The sequence below is a fragment of the Nannospalax galili genome, unplaced genomic scaffold, assembly GCF_000622305.1.
Source record: "Nannospalax galili isolate Female #2095 unplaced genomic scaffold, S.galili_v1.0 scaffold1212, whole genome shotgun sequence".
NCBI lineage: Eukaryota > Metazoa > Chordata > Mammalia > Rodentia > Spalacidae > Nannospalax > Nannospalax galili.
In genome coordinates, this window is record NW_008331994.1 from 31,898 (window position 1) to 42,012 (window position 10,115).

At 40.0% G+C, this 10,115-nt stretch overlaps 1 protein-coding gene across 3 annotated transcripts in view; it reads left to right on the forward strand.

Annotated features, from left to right (window-relative positions):
* The window catches only part of Arnt (aryl hydrocarbon receptor nuclear translocator), a 68,160-nt gene that overhangs the window by 18,314 nt on the left and 39,731 nt on the right, over nucleotides 1–10,115 (forward strand). For all 3 annotated transcript variants that reach the window (XM_008827075.3, XM_029560609.1, XM_029560608.1), the window contains one exon: nucleotides 5,582–5,626. In XM_008827075.3, coding sequence (XP_008825297.2) covers nucleotides 5,582–5,626 — 45 coding nt within the window. The remainder of the gene's footprint in view (nucleotides 1–5,581; nucleotides 5,627–10,115) is intronic.

Below are 10,115 nucleotides of genomic sequence, written 5' to 3' on the forward strand. Positions count from 1 at the left end.
ATACTCTTGAAAAGAAAACATGACTTGGCTATGATAAAGAAATAGTGCAGGTGAAAGTAATTGTCCTTGACACTTCATAGGTCTCAATAAATGTGAAGAAGGGACGAGATAAAATAGATTCTTAATTTCTTCATTAGAAAATTCTGCATTTCAATGACAAATGCTATTATTGGAGCATGTTATATGTATGAATGGTATAGAGGTAACTAGACTTTATTCCTGTGAAGTAGATTTAACCCTGGGTTATTGCTTTCTCAAAGTCCAGTAGTCACAAATTTCATAACAATATTTTGATCTTTAGCAGATCACTATATGACTATGTACTCATAAGATTATTATGGGAAATACAAAATTTCTATCACATAGCCATTCTAACTTTGGAGCGTTCATTGTTCATATTTGTGGGGATGATGGGATAAACAAGCCTACTATATTGCTAGTCATATTAAAATGTAGCACATATATATGTGTAATTAATAATACTTGATTATACATGATTATGTTACGTGTTCACTATTTTATAACTTTAAAAAATTTAATTAATTAATTAATTAATTAATTAATTATTGTTCTTTTTGAGACAGTGTCTCCCTGTAGCCCCAGCTGTCCTGGAACGCACTATGTAGACCAGGCTGGCCTCAAACTCACAGCGATCTGCCTTCTTCTGCCTCCCAAGTGCTGGCATTAAAGGTACTGCATGTAGGTAACTGCACCCGTGTCATGCAATGCCCACGGAAGTCAGAAGAGACTGTCGGATCTCCTGGGACTGGAGTTACGGACAGATGTTAGCTGCCATGTGGGTGCTGGGATTCAAACCCGGGTCTTCTGCAGGAACAACCAGTGTTCTTAACCGCTGAGCCATTTTATAACTTTTATTACTTATTTTTTCAGTGCTAGTGACCAAATTCAGGGCCTCTTAAATGCTAGGCAAGTACTGTACTATTGGCTGTATATCTTTAGCCCCTATTATTATTGTTCTTATTTAACAACAACAGAGTTTACTGTAAGACAGTGTACCATTGAATTGCCAATTTTGTGAAACTTACCTAATTCCTAATAGTGCTTCTTGTTTATTGTGAAAAAGCAACATGTCGAATTGGGAGAAAATACTTGCAAATCATGTGTCTTAGAAGCAATTGATATCTAGAATATATAGTGAACGTCTTCAGCTGGGCAATAACAACAATGAAAGCTGATTTAAGATTTAAGAATGAGGAGCAGTTGCCTACTGTGCCTTAGGCCCTGGGTTTGATTCCCAGCAATGCAGAAACCAGGCATGGAGGGCATACTTGTAACCACAGCTCAAGGGGGATGTAATCTGGAGGATTACAGGTTCAAGTTTAAGGTCAGCCTGTAATACATAGCCAGACCTAGTCTCAAAATAATTAATTAATTAACTAAGTAAACAAAAGAAGGAGCTAGCAGGCATGGCATGGTGATGGGCACCTGTAATTCCAGCACTTGGAAGATGGAGGCAGGAAGATCTCAGGTTTATAAAGCTTATAGCCAGCCTAATAAATTGGGTTACAGAGCAAGCAATTGTCCTCCAACCAACAACAAAGAACAGTGACAATGATTGTGCCTCATGACACTTAAAAGTGGTTAAAATGGGCTGGAGGTGTTACTCACTGGTAAAGTATGTGCACAAGGCCTGGGTTTGATTCCTCTGTGTGTGTGTGTGTGTGTGTGTGTGTGTGTGTGTGTGTGTATGCAAATACTAGAAAACACACCCCAAATTTTATTTATCCAGTTCAGTCAGTATTCACTGAGAGGCAGACATGCCTGTGTTGCTGTTGTAGAGGAGATAAAACCTTCCTTCTACCCTCGGGGCTTTATGACTGCATCTGACAACAGGCAGGTAAATAGAAGAAAAGGTAGACTAATGATATGTGCTCTGGGGGTACCCTTAGGGACCCACAGGAAAACTGAGTGGGTATACAAACAGCCAGTAAGATTGAGTAATTTATATACCCCTCCTTATAGGGATGGTAACATAGGCAACTCAGGGCAGAGTGCATAATTTGAGGAAAAGATGAATGTGCAGTTGTGTACATTTGACTTTTAATCTCTCCAATGATTCAGAGCTGCTCTCCCAGGTTGACAAAACTTCCTAGAGGGGATATTTGGCTATCTAGTTCTTTCTGTCCTGATGCAGATAAGAGAAGTTGGGAGTCTTGGTGTGTTTAGTATTTGTTTGGTGTGTGGTAGTGGTGGTGGGGCTCTAGTGCCATAGCTTGTGTGTAGAGGTCAGAGGACAACTTGTTGGAGTGGTTTTCTCCTTCCACCATATGTGTTCTGGGGATTGAACTCAGGTCATTAGGCTTGGAAGCAAGTATCTTTACCCACTGAACCATCTCACCAGCCCTATTTGGTTATTATTATTTTTTTAAAAAAATATTTTATTTATTATTTTTATTTTATGTGTATGCATGTATTGCCTGCATGTAGGTAAGTGCACTGTGTCAGGCAATGCCCGCGGAGGACAGAAGAGGCTGTTAGATCCCCTGGTACTGGAGTTATGGACAGTTGTTAGCTGCCATGTGGGTGCTGGGATTGGAACCCAGGTCTTCTGCAAGAACAAACAGTGTTCTTAACCACTGAGCCATCTCTCCATCCCCCCATTTGGTTATTTTAAGACAGGGTCTAACTCTGTAGTCCAAACTGGCCTGGAAAGTACTATGTAGCCCAGATTGACTTCAGACTCATTGTGATCTTTCAACTTCAGCCTCCCAAGTATATAAGCCACCACATCCCACCCAGCATTTCTTTTTCACATGCCTTCACCTCAAAGTAATTAGTAGACCAGAGCAGCTTGTTTTGGAGTTTCTGACTTTGAGTTAAGGCCTCTTCCTTTATGAGCTGACACTCTGATAGCGGAGACAGACAGTAAACAGGTAAAGGAGATAACTACAATAGGATGGTAAAACTTGGGCTACTGTTATGTTAATTGAGGACAGTGTCAGATTGAGGATCACCAAGGCCTTTGGGGAGAACACTTTGCAGCAGAAACTGAAATGGTGATAAGGAACATGAAATGGGATGGCTGTGTTTGGGTAGAGTGCACAGAGCTGGGGAGGCTTCCTAAGGAGGAATGGGAAGTACAAAGGCCTTGAGGCCTATGGGAGCAATGTGACAGCTGTGGGAAATAGGAAGTCTTTGCTAGTGGGCCATAGTGTGGGTGAGTCATAGTAGGAACGGTCCTCAGAGGACCAAGAGAGGGCTGGGGCTGAGAACTCTGGAGCCTTGCAAAGTGAACTTTCTCCCGGTGGAAGACAAGGGGAGGGGTTTTGTTTATCTATTAGGACGACCATTACTAACAAACAAAACAGAAGCTAGGCCTGGTGACTGATACCTGTAATTGCAGCCTTCACTAGGTAAAGGCAGGCAGATCATGAATTTGAGGCCAGTCACCTGAGCTGTTTAGTAAGATCCTATTTCATAAAGAAACGAAAACCCAGAAAATAACAAATATGGATAAAGGCATAAGGAATTAGACCACCTGTACACCATAGTGTTGTAAATGTACGTCAAGCCACAATGAAAACGGTATGATGGTGCTTAAAAAAATTAATTAAAAAATTAAGACTGGAGAGATGGCTCAGTGGTTAAGAGCACTGGCTGCTCTTGCAGAGGACCTGGGTTCAGTTCCCAGCACCCACATGGTGGCTAACAACTGTAACTTAAATTACAGTAGATCTTAACCACTGATTAACCACTGAGCCATCTATTCAGACCCTTATCCAATTAAAAAATAATTTATTAATTTTGAGCTGAATATGGTGGCATACATGTGTACTCCCAGCACTTGGGAGCTTGAAGTAGAAGAATCACTGTGAGATCAAGGCAAACCTAAACTGCAAAGTAGGACTCTGTCTTAAAAATACATACACAGAGCCGGGCGTGGTGGCGCATGCCTTTAATCCCAGCACTTGGGAGGCAGAAGCAGGTTGATCTTTGTGCATTTGAGGCCAGCCTGGTCTACATAGTTCCAGAACAGCTGGGGCTACAAGGAGACCCTGTCTCAAAAAGCAAAAAAAAAAAAAAAAAAAAACCCACAAAGCTGGGTATGATGGCATACACCTGTAGTCCCAGCACTCGGGAGGCAGAGGCAGGCAAATCTCTTGTGAGTTCAAGGCCAGCTTGGTCTACATAGTGAGTTCCAGGCCAGCAGGGGCTACAGGGAGACCCTGTCTTAAAAAGACAAAACAAACAAACAAACCCACACACACTAAAAATAAAACATAGCGGGTTGGCAAGATGGCTCAGTTGGTAAAGGTGCTTGCCAAGCTTGATAACCTGAGAGGAAGGAGAAAACCGACTCCTCCAAGTTGTCCTCTGACCTCCACAAATATATATATACACTAAATAAACATAAAGGAAATTGAAAAATAAAGCATAGATTACCATATGATCTTCTAAGTCTACTTCTATTACATATCTAAAAGAATTGAATGAAGGAATTTTTTTTTTTTTTTTTTTTTGAGATAGTATCTTACTATGTAGCTCTGACTGGCCTGAAACTCACTATGTAGATCAGGCTGGTCTTGAACTTACAGAGCTCCACTTGCCTCCCACATGCTGGGATTAAAAGCATGAACTACTGTGCTCCACTAAAGCAGGATCTTAGTGTTATTGGAATACCCATGTTCATTGCCCTATTTTTTCACAAACATCCATCTATAGATGACTGTATAAAGAAAATGTTCCAGGATTTTTTTAGCCACAGTGAAAAAACAAGCAAACAAAACTGAGCCAGGCATGCTGGTTCATGCTGGTAATTCTAGGCAGAGGTAGAAGAATCCCTGCAAGTTCCAGGCTAGCCAGTGCTTAATAGCTGAGACCCTGTCTTGAAAAACAAAACAAGGAGAAATGGCTCAGTGGTTAAGAACACTGGCTGGTCTTGCAGAACACCTGGGTTTGAATCCTAGCACCTACATGGTGGCTAACAACTGTCTGTATCTCCAGTTCCAGGTGACCTGACACCTTCTTATATCCTTCATGGGCACTGTATGACATGGGTGCACTTACACACATGCATGCATAACACTCATACATATTAAAAAAATTAATAAGAAAACCAACAAAACAAGATAAAAAATCAAATCTCTTTTTAACTTTAGAGTGCTGCTGACAGGGCAGTCACAAGACACTTCATGCCCTCAGGAAATCATCATCTTTATTGTGTCTGATAACTAAGGGTAATGACATCAGAAACATGACAAATCATAGTCATGGGTTTTAAAAATTCTAAGATGCTATTATCTCTGTTGCTTTGTGATGCTTTTTCATTGACTTTATTCTTACCTAGTTTTTATGTCAGAGTGAAATAGATAAAAGTGCAATGCTTTGAATTAATCTTTAAAACATTTTATGTGTGTATATGTGTGTATGGATTTGTGTGCATGTGAGCGCAGTGCCCAGCAGAGGGCATCAGATTTCCCTGGTGTTGCAGTTAGTCTTTTGTGAGCCACCATGTGGGTGCTGGGAACTGAACTTGGGTCCTCTACAAGAGCAGTAAGTGTTCTTAACTAACCTCTGAGCCATCTCTCTAGCTCTGAATTAATCTTTTCTGTCTTTTCAGGTGTGATGACGAGCAGATGTGTAATGATAAAGAGCGGTTTGCCAGGTAACGTAGTAGAATGTTTGGTCTTGATTATGAGACCAGGTGCCTAAATGTTGGATTTAAATTTTATCTGGGTGAGAGTGAATTTTTCTTTCTAGTGTCTTTCCTATTCTGAAAGGTGGCAAAACAGTATCATAACTCATGCATGTTCAAGTGACTAACTTGAAATAGTGTTATATTTTTTATAGTGCTTTTTTTTTTTTTTTTTTTTTCGGTCCTTTTGAGACAAGAAGCCCCAGCTGTCCTGGAACTCACTATGTAGACCAGGCTGGCCTTGAACTCACAGAGATCCTCCTACCTCTGCCTCCCAAGTGCTGGGATTAAAGGCGTGTGCCACCACGCCCGGCTATAGTGCTTTTTTATTTATGTGCTAGATATAGTAGTGTATTTACTAGCTGTCTACAGGAAGAGAAATTGTGGACTTCTTGGGTGTATTTATTATTAAATTGGTACAAATCATGGAAATAATTTTATAGAAAATGGTTTTATTCATCTAAATATGACAGTTTTCTGGAGACTAAAATTTATTTAAATATTTGTCAGAAGATTATGAAATGTACTTATTTTACTTTTTATTTTTTTATTAAACTGTAATCTTTCTTGGGGCTAGAGATGGCTTGGGAGTTGAGAGCACTGGCTGCTTTTGCAGAGGACCCAGGTTTGGTTCTAGCATCCACATGACAGCTAACAACCATCTGGAACTCCAGTTCCAGAAGATTCAATGTCTTCTTCTGACTCTGTGAGCACTGCATACACATGTAGCCAAAACACTCATACACATAAAAACAAATTGTTTTTTAAAAAGTATAACCTCTCTCAACCCAGTTATTGGTTTTCCTTTTAGAAAGTTCTAGCTATGCCAGGCGTGGTGGCACATATCTTTAGCCCTCAGGAAATCATCATCTTTATTGTGTCTGATAACTAAGGGTAATGACATCAGAAACATGACAAATCATAGTCATGGGTTTTAAAAATTCTAAGATGCTATTATCTCTGTTGCTTTGTGATGCTTTTTCATTGACTTTATTCTTACCTAGTTTTTATGTCAGAGTGAAATAGATACAAGTGCAATGCTTTGAATTAATCTGCAGAGGCAGGCAGATCTCTGTATCTCTGTGAGTTCCAGGCCAGCTGGGGCTATAGGGAGTCCCTCTCTCAAAAAGTCGAGAGAGAGAGAGAGAGAGAGAGAGAGAGAGAGTTAGTTCTAGTTATAAGTTATAAGTTATTCTTTAAAAATTTAGGGCCATGGGGCTGGAGAGATGGCTCAGCAGTTAAGAACACTGAATGTTCTTGCAGAAGACCCAGGTTCAAATCCCAGCACCCACATAGCAGCTAACAACTGTCTGTAACTCCAGTTCCAGGGGATCCAACAGCCTCTTCTGTCCTCTGCAGGCATTGCATGACACAAGTACACTTACCTACATGCAGGCAATACACACATGCACATAAGAATAAATAAATAAAACATTAAAAAAAAATTTAGGGCCAGTAAGATGGCTCAGTGGGTAGTTGTTAGGGCAAATCCTATGTAAGCCTAATGGCTTGACCTCAGTCCCTGGCTTTGACAGTGAAAAGAGAAACTTGACTCCCCAAAGTTGTCTTCTGAACTCCACATGCTCACTGTGGCTCATGCATACCTATACTCATACACACATACCACATACACATACATACACACAAATAATAAGTAAAAAAAATTTTTAAACTACTGAGTTTGGGCTGGAAGATGGCTCAGTGGGTAAAGTACTTGCCACCCAAGCCTGATGATTTGAATTCAGATCGCCAGCAGCCACACAAAAGCTCAGCAGTATCGCAAGTGTCTATAATTTAGCATATCCTTTTTTCGGGGTGGGGGGGTTATCTTTTTGAGACAGGGTCTCCCTGTAGCCCCACCTGGCCTGGAACTGTGTAGACCAGGCTGGCTCCGAACTCACAGAGATCCTCCTGCCTCTGCCTCCCAAGTGCTGGGATCAAAGGTGTGTGCCACCATGCCTGGCAATCTACCACACTCTTGTTGGAAGAAAGGAGGCTGAAACAGGACACTCACCAGAAGCTCATGGGTTGCAAACTTGGCATAAGCAGTAGTGAATAAAGAGAGAGGCTCTGTCTCAAACATGGTGGGTATGTAGACCAAAACTTAAAGTTGTCTTTGGACCTGTACATGTTTGCCACTCAATCCCCCCAGTTTGTAGCCACCCCAAAAGTGAATAATCTTATTTCGAAATGTAACTCTTAACTGAATACTTCTTTAAAAAGATTTATTTTTAATTAGGTGTGTATTTCTGTGCTTGTGTGCGAGTGCGTGCGCGGGCACGCGCGCGCGCGCGCGCGTGTGTGTGTGTGTGTGTGTGTGTGTGTGTGTGTGCGCGGGCGCGCGCGCGCGTGTGTGTGTGTGTGTGTGTGTGTGTGTATGGGTATGTGAATGTGAGTGCAGGTGCCCATGGAGGCCAGAAGAGGGCATCAGATCTTTAGGAGCTGGAATTACAAGCAGTTGTAGCATTGCTTTTAAATAGTTTCTTAGCAAACTTGGGTCCTCAAGAGCAGCAAGCACTCCGTTTTAAAATTTAATTTTAATTTTTTTTGTGTGTGTATGAGTGTTTTACCTCCCTGTATGTAAGTATACCAGTGTTGTACAGTGCCTGTGGAGGCCATAAGAAGGGGTTGGGTCCCCTGATACTGAGTTATAGACAGTTGTTAGATGCCACGTAGGTGCTAGGAACTGTTTCCAGGTCCTCTGGAAGAGCAGCCAATGCTCTTTAACTGAGCCATCTCTCTACCCCATGAGCAGCAAGCGCTCTTAAGTGCTTAGCCATCTCTCTAACCCCCTGAGTATTTATTTGTTTGTTTGTTTATTTTTGAGGTAGGGTCTCCCTGTTGCCCCAGTTGTCCTGGAACTCACCGTGTCAACCAGGCTGGCCTTGATCTCACAGAGATCTACCAGCCTCTGCCTCCTGAGTACTGGGATTAAATACATGGGCCACCTGAGTATTTATTAATAATAGTATTTATTCATTACTGATACTGCCTGTCTGGGAACCATTTTGAGGACCACTGATCTCGAAAATGAAGAAATATCAAGCAGAGTACTTTGAAATAGTGCTAGCAGTCTATAGGGTTGATTGAAAAGAAAGTCTGTAGTCAGAGAGGTAGATAGAAACTGTTGAAATAGTAGGACAGCTGTGAAATCATGGGAAGTTGGGCCAGAAGAGTGGCAGTGACAATAGTTGAAAAGAACAAATATAAGAGGGCTTTCAAGAACAGTTTATCAAAACTTCTTGAAATAAATAAAACCTTAAGGATGGAAATGATCTCTAAAATGAAAAGTTAACCTTTGATTTTTGGGCAATAAATAGTCTTTCAAATTATATTTTAAGTCAAGTCAAAGAAAAGGTATGGTGGTGTATACCTGTAATCCCAGCACCTAGAAGGTAGAGATGGTATAGTGAGGAGTTGTAGGTTTTCCTTAGCCACATAGCCTGGGCTACATGAGCTACTATCTCAAAAAAAACAAAAAGAAACAAAAAACCCCCCACTTCAGACCATTTCTAGTGTGGGTGTACAAGTCCACGGTCTTTGACTGAAATTCTAAAACACCATGGAAATATGACTTGGCTATTTTAGTCTGCATAGGTCCTATTTAATGTGCACATTTATGCATTAATATATTCTATTCAGAGATTTTGAAGTAGATAAGGGATTATGATTATAGTAATAATACTAATAGGAATTTTGAATATTTAACTTTCAAACAATAGAACTCATTCCCTCATGTTGTGATGCTAGCGTAGTTTACATTATATAACATTGGAAATTCAGTAGAAGGTGTTCAAATGCTGAAGATATGTGAATTTGCTCATCTTTTGGAAATAATGTTTTATGATTTAAAGAACTATCTAGAAGTAATAAGGAACATGAAACCATACTCAGTTTTAGTTATCTATGTCTGTTCTCATTAGAGTATGTACATAAACTTTTTTTTATAATTAAAAAAATTTTTTTAGAAGCATTTCATTACAGCTTTAACATACTCCAGAACAATTTCCAGAACAAAGATACATCTCTTTCAAAAGTGGCTATAAAGTATTTAGGTTTGCTGTTGAATTAATACAGTTATAGAATATTGAACTCAGTATAAGCCCTGTAAGACATAACATTGAATGAGTTTTTAACCTTTAAAAAATATCTCCATTTCATTTTAAATATACTGTTTCTTACAGAAGGACTCAGTGTTTTTGCTAATAACACTGAGATGTTGGTGCACGCGTCTCTAATCTGTATCTGATTATTACTAGTCATAATCGATTACATTCAGATCGTTGGCACCTGTGTATGTCTATAAAGTCATCGGGTAGATTTCAGTGGTAATGTTTATCACCTCTACTAATTAACGTGATGTAAATTTTTATGCTTCCTTCTCAAATATAATTCATTTTTAAAAAATTTGATTTCTTTTGTGTGTGTATATCACACAGAACATCCCAAACCATCTTAT